Source organism: Trachypithecus francoisi, unplaced genomic scaffold (genome assembly GCF_009764315.1).
Source record: "Trachypithecus francoisi isolate TF-2019V2 unplaced genomic scaffold, Tfra_2.0 Lachesis_group11, whole genome shotgun sequence".
Lineage (NCBI taxonomy): Eukaryota > Metazoa > Chordata > Mammalia > Primates > Cercopithecidae > Trachypithecus > Trachypithecus francoisi.
This window is the reverse complement of record NW_022681456.1, coordinates 8836382-8852223: the sequence shown is the minus strand read 5'-3', so window position 1 is coordinate 8852223 and position 15842 is coordinate 8836382. Positions and strand designations below refer to the sequence as shown.

The window sequence follows — 15842 nt, the reverse complement described above, 5'->3', positions numbered from 1 at the left end:
TAGCTCCAATCTTGGGCACCGCCCCTGCCATCATAGTGAGGGTCACCAACTACTCCCACCGGAAACCCCTGGGCTGCTTGTTGAAAACACAGATTCCTGGGCCCCACCCTGGACCTAGAGCATCAGACTGTCTAGGTGGACCCAGGAATCTGCATTTAACCAACTTCCCGACATCCTAAGACATGGTGATGTTTGCCACCAACTGTCCTTTACAGAGCTCTTTCTAGCTTTCTACTGAGAACTAGACACTCGCAGCGTCAGTTCACAACACACTTGCCAGGGAGGTTCACAGCCAAAGACAGGGTGAGGAGGGGAAAGACAAGAGCTCTGCCCCTCAAGGGTTCTGTCGGATTTCAGACAAGGATTGCACTGTTGTCAGAGATGCAGAGGGGAGAGGAGATAGGCCAGGGCAGTGTGCTCTTCAAGGAAGTAACGCCCCAGCTGGGTTTTGAAGTGTGTATAGGGGTTTTCCAGGGAGATAGGGGTTAGGGAAATAGCATGAGTCTTCATTTTAAAGATGGAGCAGTGAAAAAGCCACACAAGATAGGGGTGGGATGACGTCTTTGGGGTAAGTGGGATGACGTCTTTCTTTGGGGTAAGTGGGATGACGTCTTTTTTTGGGGGTAAGTGGGATGACGTCTTTCTTTGGGGTAAGTGGGATGACGTCTTTTTTTGGGGGTAGTGGGATGACGTCTTGGGGTAAGTGGGATGACGTCTTTGGGGTAAGTGGGATGACGTCTTTCTTTGGGGTAAGTGGGATGACGTCTTTCTTTGGGGTAAGTGGGATGATGTCTTTGGGGGTAAGTGGGATGACGTCTTTCTTTGGGGTAAGTGGGAGACGTCTTTGGGGGTAAGTGGGATGACGTCTTTGGGGTAAGTGGGATGATGTCTTTGGGGTAAGTGGGATGACGTCTTCTTTGGGGTAAGTGGGATGACGTCTTTCTTTGGGGTAAGTGGGATGACGTCTTTGGGGTAAGTGGGATGACGTCTTTCTTTGGGGTAAGTGGGATGACGTCTTTTTTGGGGGGTAAGTGGGATGACATCTTTCTTTGGGGGTATGTGGGATGACATTTTTGGGGGTAGGTGGGATGACGTCTGTCTTTGGGGGGTAGGTGGATGACCTCTTTGGGGATAGGTAGATGACATCTTTCTTTGGGGAGGTAGGTGGATGACCTCTTTGGTGGATGACCTCTTTCTTTAGGGGTAGGTGGGACGACCTCTTTGAAGGCTGAGAACCAACTGACTGTAGCTGGGAGACGGAGTGGACCCTCTGCGGACAGCAGGCTGCAAGCTTTCCATGCACCTGCAAACAACCACCTGGGTTGGGTCTGAGTCCCTGGTCCTCAGAGAAGACATGCGTGGTGCTGAGTGGTACCAATGTAGAGGCACAGAGATGGGGTCTGGGCTGAGCCCTGTGGTCCACCCCCATCTCTCCGGTCTCACTGGTGGCTGAACAAGGTGCTGTGGGATCTTGGGCCTCACCAGTGTGAGTGGGCAACCCCTGGCGGCTGGCATGACCAATACCCCAACCCATCCTGGATTCCGGGTCGGGGGCCGCTCTGTGCCCTGGGTGGAGGGCAGGCCTGCCCGGGACAGGGCTCTTTGCCGGCCCCACACTGCCATCTGCCTGCCGGCCTCAGAACTACAGCCCAGTGCCAGGCTCAGCCCTGTTGGGATGCCATTAGAGCCCGGTGCACAGATGAGAAACCAAGGCCCAGAGGGCACCCAAAGCGCCCCCAGGTTCACACAGATTGCAGTCACCAAGCTGGAATCCAGGTCCTGCATAGACCCAAGGCTTCAGCTTATTTTTACCCTGGGCACAGTAATCAGGGTGGGACACCGAGAGCCAGTGAGGCTAGGCAGAGCCCCTGAGGATGCCCCTCCTCCCTGGTCCCCACTCCAGGGGAGGCAGGACTCTGGGCAAGCCTGGGCCCTGGGGGCTTTTGGTCCCCTGGGAAGGTTGGGGTAGGAGGTGACAATTTCTGCTTCCAGTGGACTGTGGCTCTCCCCTCCATTGCCCCCCAGTGCTGCGAGGCTGGTATCTGCAGTGCTGGACCAGGGACCCCCAGCTTCAGCCATCCTTGCTGGCAAATCCCCACCAGAGTCCCCAAGGCTGGGTCCCATCTGTGTCAGCACCACCTCTTTGTCCCTGCTCACCAGTAGCTGGGCCAGGGTCGGCCCTCTTTGAGGATTTGGGACTGCCTGTTTCTGGGTGAATTGAGGCCAGCACCCCAGACTGCCTGGGCCTGAAGGCTGAGGGATGGGGACAGGCAGAATTCCAGGACCCTGGGACCCCCCCCATGCTTAGCATGACTCAGATGCACTTCTGAAGGAAGAGTGAAAAGAGAATGCCCTGCTTTGCAGGTTATCTTGTGCCCATGAGGGGCAGAGGGCCCACCTCCCACCCGCTTTGCACTCCCAAAGGTTTTAGGGGCCTGGGAAGCTGGCGCCATCCTAGGAACCCACCCAGCAGAAGGACTCAGCTTTCGCAGGGCAGGCGTTCCCTGGCTGCCAACTGTCCACACGTCTGGTGGGTCTTGGGTGGAGTGGGACACAAACTGGGGGTCTTCACGCTACAGTGGCTCCAGGAATGCCATTGCGGCAGAGCTGACCTCATGGCTCTGCCAAGTGGAAAGGTTCTCTGACCTCTGCTCTAGGATGGGGGCAGGCCTCAGAGGCCACACTCAGGCCAGCGCTGTCCCCATGGGCTTGGGGACATAGAATGGCTAAGAGGTTGTGATGGGGCTGTCCAGATGGAAGCCCTACTGGGAGGCTTCAAGCCACTCCGGACCAGCAGGGGAAGCTCCAGGACAAGGGTGGGCTTCCTCCCTCTAGGGAAGCAGGCAGTGGCTCCACAGGGGTCCCCAGTGCACTCCCCACGCCAGGGCACCTGTAGCTATACCTGGGGGCCAGTGGGCAAATGAAGTCTCTTCCAGCTCAGCCACCCAATCTGGCTCCGGGGACTGACACTGCACACGGGACCAGGCACCAGCTGGGGTGTCAGGCTTTGGGGAAGTGTAGAGGGACAGCCGTGCTGCTGTGGCAGCATCGGGAAAGGGCAGGAAAATGAAGGGGAGGGCCAGGTCACTGGCACTGAGGGACAAGGCCAAGGGTGACCGGGTCAATAGCAAAGAACTGTGGCCATTCCCAGGTTCCACTCTGCTCCAGAAGGGATGCTGCGGGCACAAGACAGGGCACACCCAAGATGTGGTACAAATGAACTCAAGAGGCAACTGAACGAGCTGGCAGGGGTTGCTCTCTCCCCTGCCTGTATTCAAATCACACCGAGACATCCCCATCATGATCTCCGTGGGCAGGGATGACATTAAAAGACTCCAATTAGGATGTGATGGCCATTCTGGACTCCACAGGTGTGAATATTAGATACCTTCACTATGGGAGTGAATACCCAACACCCTCACCTTGTGTATATTCGATACTCTTGCCATGAGTGTGAACATCTGACACCCTCACCATGGGTGTGACTTGACACCCTCGCCATGGTGTGAATACCTGACACATGAGTGCGACTACCTGGCATCCTCTCACCATAAGTGTGAACATCTGACACCCTCACCATGGTGTGAATACCTGACACCATGAGTGTAAACATGATACCCTCACCATGGTGTGAATATCTGACACCCTCACCATGGTATGAATACCTAACACCATGAGTATGAACATCTGACACCATGGGTGTGACCACTTGACACCCTCAGCATGGTGTGAATACATGATACATGGGTGTGAATACCTGACACCCTCTCACCATGAGTGTGAACGACACCCTGACCACCGTGTGAATACCTGACACATGCGTGTGAACCCATGTGAACATCTGACACTCAACATGGGTGTGAACACGATACCTTCACCACAGATGTAACTATTGGATGCCCTCATGGTGATGTCCTTACCAAGGGTATAAAATTCAACTCACAAAAGGATCCACTTCCTGGTGACTCAGAGGGATGTGGCCTTAGCCCTTTGGGGTATACTCCCACTGTCCTCTAAACCCCAGCTGCCTGCCCTATTGGCTGCCCAGTGTGAGGTAGAGAAGAAACCTTTGTAACTGGAGTATAATTCGCTTTTTAATTAGAACGACGTGTGTAAATGACAGAATACCACCACCCTGTGCAGATGGCGGCCACAGAATACGCATCGAATTCATTCTGCCCAAGGAAGGGAGGGAGGGAGGACACAGCGGGGCGTGAGCCAGCAGTCCCCGCCCCCTTGGTCCTGCGAGTGATGGGGTCACCGACTGTCAGCCTGCACACGCCTCTTGAACGGTAAGCAGAGATCAAAAGCACAGCAGCAGTAATACTGGGTAAGTCCTTCCTTGCGTAAAACATCTGAATTAATTCATTGAAGGTATCAAAAATATACCCTGTAAACCAATACATCATTTACATCTGCCTTTCCTTCCCACCGCTGCGGCAACGATGTGTGAAAAAAACAGTCCAGTCCTCGGAGCATCCGTTCGCCCCAGGCCGCACCTGGCCCTTTTGTCCGCCCACCTGGCCTAACTTGGTTTCCAGCAATCTCGTTGGCTGGGGCAGTCTGTGGGGACCGGAACGAGCGCACTGGGGGCTGGACAGGGCCTGCGTCCCTCTGTCCAGAGCGCTAAGCGGGATGGGAGGCGGAGGGAGGGCGCGGGGGCTGCGAGCTCAGTTTAGACTTTGGTTCCAAATGCATTTGGGGGAGGCAGTGGCGTGGAGGTGCGTGGTCGTCCTGCTTTGGGTCCCTGGCCGCCCCGGCCGCCTGCGTGTGGCTGCCACACGCCTGCCGTGCCCCCTCCCCGGCCCCTTCCCCTCCCTTCCCGAGCACCAGGTAAACATCCCCTGAGTAAGGTCTGCACAGGGCCAGCCCGGGGCGGGAGTCTTAGTTAAGGCTTTAGACAGGCAAGGATGCCGGCTCTGGACGGACGGATGGATGGAGGCGCAGGCGTACTCAGGGGCTCCTTCCTCGGTAGGGGGAGTCGGCACCCGCCCTGCTCCTGCCGGGCTGTTCCTGTGGCTCGCTGGGACCCGACACTGCCCCCCTCCCCCGTTCTGAGTCACTCGCTGTCGGACAGTGTCTCGTACTGCGAGCAGAGCAGTGGCTTGGGCTCCTCGTCCCAGGCGTGGTGGGGGCCAGCGAGGGGCCCGCTGCCCGCGGGGAGGCCCGGTGGGGGTGGGGAAGCCATGACACCCGCCTGCAGCCGCATGATCAGGGGATTGTAGGGGAATGGCGTGGAACCTGTGGGAAGAAGCAAAAGATGCCCAGGAGGCCTCTGTGAGCCCGGCAGGCCCTGCCAGCGGCCTGCCCACCACACTGGGAACAGAGGCCTCAGCGGTTCTGTCCAACAGCCCTCCCAGCCCTTTCTCATTGCGAACAGCTCTCAGAACCATCTGCCTCTCTTCACCTGTTCTACTTCCATCCCCGTTCACACCCTGCTGTCTTTTGCCTGGACTATAGTAGCCTCTTCACCATCCCTCTGGTCTGTTCTCCCAGGGGCCTTCTGACCCTGTTAGATCAGCATTTCCTTTCCGAAAGCCCTCCACGGCTCCTCACTACCCATCAAAGGAAGTCCAGGCTCCTCTGCATGGCCCACCAGGCCCATGGGATCTGACCCCAGCCACATCCTTTTCCTCTGGTGCCCCTGGAGGAAGCATCCTGACCGTTCGTGAGCCAGGCTCAGCTGCCCAGGCCCCTGGACGGCATTTCCACAGAATAGGCCTGTGTCTGAGCTCTGCACGCAGCAGGCGTTCGGCATTCAGTGCCCTGTCCCCACCTGGTGCCCACCTGCTGACGAGGGCCGGTCCTCCCACACACGGTTGGTGAGCGGCGTCCGGCGGTTGCAGTCTCCCTCTGAGTGCACTGAGGAGACGGAGGGTGGCCGGTCCCCAGACGCCAGGCCCGGGGCCGGGGACTTGGCTTTTCGGCTGCTGGGTCTGCCAGAGACCTTGGCCTTCCCGCCGCCGCCTGCAGGGGGACAAGATGGGAAGGGGCTGTGTTGGGCAGTGAAGACAGCACTGACACTGCGGAGGGGCCACAGGGGCGGGGTGAGGTCCTGCCACGGGCCTCCAAAGAGGGACAGCAGCGATGTAAACCCCTCCTCCCTGCTGCCCACCCCAGCTGGGAAGCCAGGGTTGACCAGATGGCCAGCCATGAGCCTGGAGGGTGGAGATTAGTTTCTGCAGGGTGGGGGGAGGTGGCTAAACTATCTGCTATTTTCAATAGCCCCCTGGGCTGTCCTGCAGCGACCCCAGCCCCAGGGGCTGGAACCCTAACCATGAAGCCTGGGCTTCCGGTTTGACTCTGAGCGTGGCCCCAGGACCATGCTAAGGCTAGGCAAGCTCCAGGCTCCGTGCAGAGAAGTCAAGACCCCTGAGGCCAGGCCTGACCCCCAGGGAGACTCCAGAAGCTTCTTGGGGCTTCAGTGTCCAGGTTGGACAACTGCAACTCTCTCCTCAGCTCCCTGCTCCGATACAGAGGGTATTGACGGGAACCCAGGCAGATGGGGGGCCGACCCCTAAGGCTCCCTGACTCCCGGGGCTGACACAGATCCTGGGCTCCTCCCCACCAGGCTAAGGGGCAACTGTAGACACACAGTAGGCCTGGCAGATGCTGGGCACAGGCCTGGCTGCTATCTCCCTGTCCACGCAGTGTGGGTGGGCCTTCACTCCAGCCTGGTCTCCCCCACGGAGACAGACGGGCCAGGAGGCTGGTTCCCTGCAGGGAGGAAGGCAGCAGGACTAGGGGGCAGACAGCAGTGTGAGTGTCCGAGGGAGGTGGCAGCACTTTGGGCCTAGTGGTCAGGAGGGCCGGGGCTGGGGGGGGCAGAGGGTGCAGACACTTGGGGGGTGTCAGCCCAGCTTCAGATTAGCAAACTCCAGAACAAGGTCAAACACGCACAAAAATAAAGTCACAAGCTCCAAAGCTTGAGGAAGGGGTTGTCAGAGGAGCGCGGAGGAGCGAGGATTAATCACACCGGGGGTGGGGACAGACGGGGGCGGGGCGGAGGTGGCCTGCAGACCTGGCGAGGTGAGTGTGTGGTCACTCCGTCCGTCAGCAGCGGTTATGGGCATAGCAGCGGGCAGGCTGGCACTGGCATTCAGAGGGTTAAAAGCATTGGCGCTGAGCGGCGGGGACTCTTCCCACTGGTCATATTTACCCATGAGTGCCTTTCTAATTATGGCCTCCAGCCCCATGTTGGTGCTGGCATGTTCCTGCACCGCCTGGCTTCTATAGGTCATAAGGCCTGGGAGAGAGAGACAGACAGACAGACAGACACATGGGGGCGGGGGAGGGGGAGCCAGAGGGACGACAGAGAGAGAGAAGGGAGAGAGAGAGGGGAGGAGGAGGAGGAGGAGAGAAATACACAGTGAGCACATTTCGGCAAAGCAACATATTTATTTCCCTATCCCTCCCCATCCTTTTTTTCCTGCTGGGTGGTGATAAAAGGGGAGAGGCTGGTTCCTTCTACCTGGGGCCCCGGAAGCTCTTGGGCACTGCCAGGGAGGTGGGGTGGGGGAGGTCAGATGCCCCCGCCAGCCCCTATCCTCATTCCTGTTCTGTCCTCTGGGAAATCACAAGCCCTGTCTGCACCTCCAATCCTAGCTGGGCTTTTTTTTTTTTTTTTTTTTAAATCCCAAGTGGCCTTAATGGAGAGGGTGGGAGATGGGAGGGCTGCCCTGTTTGGGGAATAGGCTGCTAGAAAATTGGGTCAAGCCAGAGCTGGGGGCTGGCGGGGGGCTGAGGAAGGAACTGAGAGAGAGAAGGTGACCAGATGGTCCTCCCACTGCCCCACCTCCACCTGTGTGACCTGGGATGTGCAGCCCCCTGCCTCCCCCGCAAGCTGAGCCTACTCTCCTCCCTCTGCCTCTCCCCACCCAGGAGCCACGAGGAGAAAGAGGTGCAGAGACGGATGCTGAGGGCGGGGTCGTAGCCATGCAGTTACGGTGCGTGCAGGGGACAGGGCAGAGGTAGACACAATCACGGGACCAGCCCTGGTCCGGCCCCAGCTGGCCCAGCCACCCAGTCCCAAGGACAAAGTGGTCGAATCAACAAACCGGTCCCAAGAGGATGCTGCCAGAACATCCCCTGACAATCGTGGGAAACCTCCTTTTCTGTGAACCAGATTTCCTTTCCCTTCTTTCTTTCTTGTGAACCATGTGGAGGTGGGGGACCTTTACAAACCCCCTATGGGTGCTGTCTTTTCAGAATTTTTGTGAAACCAAACCAGACTTTGCTTTCAAAAGCCCCCAGTGAGTCCCCACCCACCCTGCCTGCCACGGGGCAGGAGGTTCATGGATTTTTCAACTTCTGCTCTGAATGAATTTTATGAATACAAAGTGGTCAAATCGTCTTTCTGACCACCTGCTCCTTTGTAAACTAAACTGAGGCTTCCATGAGGTTGCAGGTAACGCAGATGCTTTGAAAATCACGTTTCTGTAGCAACTGCTGGCTGCCTGCGTTTTCTTTTCCCTTCTGGTTTCAAATGCGTTTGTAGCCAGGGATGCTCACACCTTTTCTGCTGTCTTGGCCACATTTCTGCAGCACTTTAAAAAAACAGCCATGTGCATGAAGAAAAAGTAACATTTCCAACAGGGGTGAGTGCTGAAATCACAGCAGCGCGACCTGGTCTTCTACCCAAGGCCACGAGTCCATGACCTGATGGAGCTGGCTCCAGGCTTAACAATCTCCATTTTATTATAAAGGCGAAGTCTGACACAGGCTGAGTGGCAAAGACTGGCGCCTGGAAAATTTCTTCTTGTGGATGAAAACTGCATAAAAAGAAAAAATCAGGCCGGGTGTGGCTGCTCACACCTGTAATCCTAGCACTTTGGGAGGCCAATGTACGTGGGTCATCTGACGTCAGGAGTTCGGGATCAGCCTGGCCAACATGATGAAACTCCGTCTCTACTAAAAATACAAAAATTAGCCAGGTGTAGGGGCGGGTGTCTGTAATCCTGCTACTTGGGAGGCTGAGGTGGAAGAATTGCTTGAACCTGGGAGGCAGAGGCTGCAGTGAGCTGAGATTGCACCACTGCACTCCAGCCTGGGTGACAGAGCAAGACTCTGTTAAAAAAAATAAAAAAATAAAAATTCAGTTGAAGTGGGAGGATCCTCAGCTTGAGGACAGGAGTTCAAGACTAGCCTGGGTAACATATCGAGAGCCCGTCTCTACAAAAAAGTTAAAAAAGTATTTGGGTGCAGTGACGTGTGCCTGTAGTCCCAGCTGCTCAGGAGGCTGAGATAGGAGGATCATCTAAGCCTGGGAGGCAGAGGCTGCAGTGAGCCACGATCACACCACTGCACTCTGGCCTGGGTGACAGAGAAAGACCATGTCTTAAAAAAATAAATACAAAGTATTTATATACAAGTGTTAGCATAAATCTTCACTGTACCATGCCATGAATTTGTACATACAGATATACCTGCGGGTCTAGCACCTGCTTCAAGACTTAGAACATCCCAGGAACATTCATTTCTAACCTTCCTGTTGTTTCGACCAAATTGTCTTCTTCCCACTGCCTGAGGCTTGGCAAAGCTCCTGGTGTCTAGTCACTGGGCGGGTGGAGGTGTCCTAGCTGGGACTCCCATTTAGAGGACTTGAGGACTCCTGATACTATCTGAATGACTGTCCTTTGCTCACCATTCCCAGGGCTCAAGGCCCGGGAATGTCCCCTGGGGAAGATCAGCAAACCTCTCCGACCTCCATCCCGGCCTCGGCTTCCACCAAAGGACCAGAGGATAACCAGGCACCCACAAAGAGGCAGCTGACCCTGAAACTGCCTCAGCCCCACTGCGCCAGGCCTGCCCATGTGGAGTGGCCCCCGGAGGCCACACCGCAGACTCACCAAGGAAATACACAATGGGGCCCTCCTAGAGGATGGGGCTCCAACCCCAAGGGACCCCTGAGTCCAAAAGATCATAGGAGTCTTAAGTTTCAGCTTGAAAGTGCATGTCAATTTTATACCTAGCTCTGCCACACACCTGCATTTGATCTTGAAAAGAAAAGTAAGGCCTCCCAGTTCCCTGGCTGGAATTAAGGAATGAAGCGCTGGCTGTAACACATGCCCAGGTGAACTCGGAGGCTTGTGCTCTGAGCTCAGGCCCCCTCCTTGTCCACACACGCACATCTCCAGCTGAGACTGGTGAAGAAGCAAGGTGAGTTTCCAGCTGGTGTGGATGCATCTGATACTTTCTAACCACCCGAGGGGATCTTAACTCCAGAGACTCCCTGCACAGCGAGGGTCCTTTCTACAAGGGGAACAAGCCTCGCCTGCCTGTTGTGTGACTGAATCCTGCTGTGCGGTTAGTTCATCCCAGAATGAGGGGTGCACTTGGACTAGCGAAGGCTCCTCGTCCCTTAATGACAGCTGGAGCAGGGGTGGGGAGAGAGCGCCGGGGACCTGGGCGGCCATATAGCAAGGGCTGGATGGGTTACCTGTTCCGGTGATGGCGGGCATATTGAAGATCTCCGTCCCAGGCTGGCCGATATCTGGAAGCGGGTGACAGAATGGGTGAGGCCCCAGGTCTCTGGGAATCACCTGCCCTACCAGTCCTGTGTGGTCCAGGCCAGGTGTGTCGGCATCACCTGGGGAAATCTTGTTCATCGCAGGTTCTGATGCAGCAGGCCTGGGACAGGGCCAAGGGTCTGCATTTCTTTTTTTTTTTTTTTTTTTTTTTTGAGATAGAGTCTCGCTCTGTCACCCAGGCTGGAGTATAGTGGTGCAATCTTGGCTCACCACAACCTCCGCCTCCCAGGTTCAAGTGATTCTCCTGCCTCAGCCTCCTGAGTAGCTGGGGTTACAGACACCCACCACCACACCTGGCTAATTTTTGTATTTTTAGTAGAGACAGGGTTTCACCATGTTGGTCAGGCTGGTCTCGAACTCCTGACCTCAGATGATCCACCTGCCTCAACCTCTCAAAGTGCTGGGATTACAGGAGTGAGCCACCATGCCCAGCCAAGGGCCTGAATTTCTAACCAGTACCCTGGGGATGTCAACATACCCTGGGGATGCTGATGCTACGGTTCCCTGGACCACACTTACAAGGCCCTGGAGTTACCAGCCTGGGTCAGAGATTTTTTTTTTTTTTCTTGAGACAACTTCTTGCTCTGTTGCCCAGGCTGGAGTGCAGTGGTGTGATCATAACTCACTGCAGCCTTGACCTCCCAGGCTCAAGCAATCCTCCCATCTCAGCCTCCCCAGTAGCTGGGACTATAGGTGTGTGCCTAGTTTTTAAATTTTTTTATAGAGATGGGGTCTTGCTATGTTGCACAGACTGGTCTTGAACTGCTGGCTTCAAGCAATCCTCCTGCCCCATCCTCCCAAAGTGCTGGGCCTATAGGCATGAGCCTGGCAAGCCAGTGACTATCTGCAAGGTTTCTCCTCCAGCCCCAGGAGGGGAAGAGCATCTGTGATTTGCCCAACTCCCCTGGCAGATGAGGCTTCTTGGGGTCAGGGACTGTGACAGATTCTTTATTTGCCCACCCACTCAAATATTCTCTGGTGGATCTGCTAAGTGCCAGGCCCTGTGCTAGGTACTGGGAAGCAGAGTGGGACGTTCATACCCAGAAACCACGTCAGTGGGTGCAAAGCCACACAGGTGCTGAGTGTGGGAGGCGCCCAGCCCTTACGTGGGAGGGACCCAACCCCTGGTCCCAGTATTCATGCAGGTATTCACTGGGCAGCTGCTATGTGCTGGGTGCTATTCTTCTGGGCCAGTAAGCTCCTCTGGACAGCCCAGCAAATCAAAACACTGCCCTAGGGCTCTCCAAATGTGAGGCTGAGGGCCTGGGGGAAGGCGGTCAGCAGGGCCACTTAGTTTTCGAAGGTGCACCATGGGTTTCTGCTACTGGGCGGCTCCAGCGACCCAGGCAGGCTACCCCCGACCCGTGGCCCCATGCTTCCCCGGGAGCCTGCAGGCCCCTTACTGTATTCAGGCTCATTCCGGTTGTGGGTGTTCAGCTTCTTGTTGATCTCTTGCTTCTTGGACTTGACCATGGCGGAGTTGCTCTCGGTCAGCTTGCTGAAGAAGGCTGGCGGCTGGCTGGTGTTGCCCGGAGACTTGGAGCCCATCCTGCTGTGAGGATCAGACACCTCCCATCAGTTCACTTGGTGCTGAGCTCGCATGCCTTTGATGACAGGGAACTCACCATCTGAGATGCCCTAGACATTTGGAAGCAGGATCCACCCATCCCCACGCCGGCATCCCCTGCCTGGCAGAAGATCACGGCTCCTGAAATCTCCTCTGTGGTTCACCCATCCTGGGACTAGGGGTGTCTTGGGAGACGCCTGGCTGTGTGGTGGGCTGCCTCTGACCACTTGCTCCAGCCTGACCCTCTGAAGAGAGCCCCAAGGATTGAAACTGGGTTCCGATCATGCCCTTCCCCAAGGCCAGCGGCCCCAGCTTCCTTCTGAGGCCCCACCTCACCCATTGCCCCCAGTCTGGCCCCGCACACCTAGCTCATTATTTCTTAGAGGTTCAACAGGGGCCGGCAACAGGGGCCTGGACCAGCTGAGATCCCAGCCCAAGGCACGGAAAGCTACTACCCAGGGAGGGTGGGCATGTATTACACCCCCAAGTTGGTGAAACTTCCTTAGCAGGCTCAAGGTCACCCAGCTGAGCCCTGTGCCCTTGTCACTTTCCACACAGCACCACGGTGGACTGGGGCCAAGGATGGATGGGCAAGGAGCTGATACCAGAGCATCTCAAGGGCAGTCCATGTGCCCACAGAAGTACCTGGGCTCTGTCTGCTCCCCATCCCGGTACAGCAGCGGGTACACAGCACTCCGGGAGTGCCCTGGCTCCGTCATGCCCTCCGGTGGGGACACAGGTTCAATACCGTCCTCACCACCACCCAAGACCGACGTCTTGCTTGGCTCTGGAGACCTGGAGGGAGAAAAGGCCCCAGATATGGTCAGAGGTCTCCCTCCTGAGGGGACGCACTCCTCCACTCTAAACCAGGGCCCCGCACACTTTCCTGTACCTGGCCAAATCATAAACGTTTTAGGTATTTTCGACCACAAGTAATCTCTGGCACGTATTGTTATTATTTTTATTTTTTAAAACAACTCTTTAAAAATGTAAAATCATCGTTTTAGTTCATGAATTGTACAAAAACAGGGCTCAGGCTAGATGTGGCCCATGGGCCATAGTTTATTGACCCCTGCTCTGAATTTTGGTTGTACCCCAGTGCCAGCTACACCACTGTCCCCCAAAGATGTCCTGCTGTCTTGCCATATCTGTCCTCACAAACACATTACCCCCCGCCCCCACCAAAATGCCTCCTTCATCCTGGAGCTCAGGGCCCTCCCCTCTCTTCCTCTTTGGACCCCCAGAGGCCCCAGGGTTCACAAGGGTGGGAGTGTGCGTGAGCATGTGCGTGTGTGCGAGCATGTGCATGTGTGTGCACTGGCAGGTGTGCGTGTGTGTGTGTGTGTGTGTGTGGAAAGGCTGCTCTCTAATCATACAGCCCTGGATCAAACCCCCTCTGTCACCTACTGACTGTGTCCCTGTGGGCAAGTGAATTCACGTCTCCAGGCCTTAGTTTCTTCATCTGTGAAATGGGGAGAATGCTGCCTGTGTCTCCTGGGGGCTGTGTGTAAAGGGTACACATTGAGTGCCTGGAACCCACTGAGCACAGTGTGTACTTTTATCGGCTATTATTTGTTATGTATCCGCTCTGTGACTTCCCCATCTCCCGGAGCTTCCATTTCTTGCCTGTGCAATGGCACCAGGCGGGCCTCGTATGCAGCTGAGCTCACACCCAGCTCTGAGGCAGGCAGCTGACGAAGGCCTCCCACCGGCTGCCCAGCAAGAGGCACCCCCACCCCTCGCTCACCTCTTGCCCCCTTCGCTGTTGGGGGAGCCACGGGCCGGGGCACCATGGTCCGGGGGCGGGAGGTAGAGGTCACTGGGTGGGCGGCGGAGGTCCAGGACGGGGCAGCTGGCCCCAGGGAAGGAGTACAGGGGGGCGGGCAGGGGTGCGCTGAGCTGCTGTGGGTGGTGCCGGGTGTAGTCCTGTGTGATGACCTCCTGCAGGCAAGTGGGGGGCCCAGGGTCAGGCAGCACCCTCCTGCCAGAACCTTCTGGGGGTGGGGAGGGGCTACATGGAGCTTGGGGAAGTATCCTGGCTGGGGCCAGCTTCCTGGGCAACTGTGGACCTGCCCGCCACCCTCTGGGCCTCCGCGTCCCCGGGTGCATGGGAGTCGGGCTATGGTCAGTGGTCCCAAGCTGGTAATTGGCAGATGGCTAATATGACCAGCCCATGACACTGAGAAACCCGGGACACCAGGAGGGCTTCATTGCCCATAAAGATGCTGTTGGCTCGCATCGCAGGCTCCACCCATGGATGAGGGGGTGGTGATGGTATGGGTGCTCGGGGCTCTGGGATCTCACCCTCACCCACGCCCCGGATCTCCCAGCCACCCCGCCAGGACAGAGGGGCTGTGGAGTTCCCCATCCCCTCTCCAGGCCTGGTGCCCCCAGGGGCAAAGATGACAAGGTGTGGCAGAGAACGCGTAGTTACACTGATGTGCTGGGCCAGAGTGACCACCCGCTGGTGACCTTTGACCCCCGGGGCAGTCTGGAGCAGCGGGCTGGACGAGGGCTGGCTCTCGGGCAGCGGCCGCAGGTGTGGGAGGTGGGCGGCCTCCCCGCCGAGCTTCCCGGGGCCTGCAGGCAGAGCAGAGCTGGTCAGGGGGTGTCTGCTGGCCCCAGGACTGCTGGGCCCAAATCCCAGCCCTGTGCCTTTGAGCCTCATGACCCGGCCGATTCCTTGGTCTTTAGGCACCTCTGTTTTCCCATCTGCATGATGGGGCCGTGAGGGTCCTCATTGTGCAGGGCTTCGGGGGCCTGGGTACTGGGCGGGGCATACCTGGCTGCTTGGGCCGCAGCTCCCCCTCCAGGTGGCTCTTGTCCGGCTCTTCCAGGTGCTTGGGGAGTCCCTTGTCGTGTGTCAGGCTGGGCGAGCTCACAGGGCTGACGGGCTCCACCCCTTCAGGGCTGTAGCTGCTGCCATGGTAACCTAGGGCAGGCGGGGTGCAGAGTCAGGCACCAGGCCCAGGGGCTCGGGGTCCGAGGGGCAAGGCTGCCCTCCCAGCTGGCTGGATCCCCGTGGGGTCCAGGGGAACGCAAGCTAGGGATAGGGTTTGGGCACCCAAAGAGAGTAAGACAGAGAGGGGTGTTGGGGAGAGAGAGGGAGGCCAAGGGAGAGGTGGAGAGAGATGCAGAGCCTGGGAGAGACAGAGACAGAGGGAGATGGAGCCACAGAGAGAGATGAGGCCAGAAGGGACAGAGATGGGCTCAGGTGGTGGAGGCGGGGTGAGGCCAGTGTGAGACAGGGGCAGCGTGGGTCTCTGGGGGAAGGAGTGTGTGGGGCAGAGTGAGAAGTGGGGGTGAGGCTAGGAGTGACCCTGGGTCCCCGGGCCCTCCTGGGCTATAGCCTTGGGCATTCCAGTCCAACAGAGAGGAGCCATGAACTAGGGCCAAGGCAGGGGGTCAAATGCAGAGGGTTCCCCTTTTTCTGGGGTACATGGGCTGGGGACAGGGCAGGATGCAAGAGCTGGGCCCAGCACCTCCTCGACAGTGCAGGCCCCCACCCCGCCTCAGCTTCTCCCTGCACCGCCTGCCTCCTGCACCGCCTGCCTCCACTTCCCCCTAGTCCAACTGCATCCAGGCAGCCGGCAGGTGGGGGCATAGGCCCGAGTCCCCCCGCAGCCCCATCCCTGCTCCCCAGACACAGGCGCAAAGTGGGAGATGGGGGCGCAGTCGAAGTCAGAATCACAGATCCATTCATTAAAGGAAAAAAAAAGCAAAAATCCAAAAAAAAAAAAAAAAAA

The 15842-nt window shown here is 57.3% G+C and overlaps 1 protein-coding gene across 1 annotated transcript in view; it reads right to left on the bottom strand.

The window, feature by feature from the left end:
• Nucleotides 1–5059: 5059 nt before the first annotated feature.
• Nucleotides 5060–15842, bottom strand: part of NCOR2 (nuclear receptor corepressor 2) — a 166272-nt gene continuing 155489 nt past the window's right edge. Inside the window, 9 exon segments of the mRNA XM_033220138.1 lie at nucleotides 5060–5241; nucleotides 5788–5967; nucleotides 7022–7246; nucleotides 10439–10492; nucleotides 11933–12081; nucleotides 12742–12891; nucleotides 13844–14037; nucleotides 14531–14676; nucleotides 14879–15028. Coding sequence (XP_033076029.1) covers nucleotides 5060–5241; nucleotides 5788–5967; nucleotides 7022–7246; nucleotides 10439–10492; nucleotides 11933–12081; nucleotides 12742–12891; nucleotides 13844–14037; nucleotides 14531–14676; nucleotides 14879–15028 — 1430 coding nt within the window.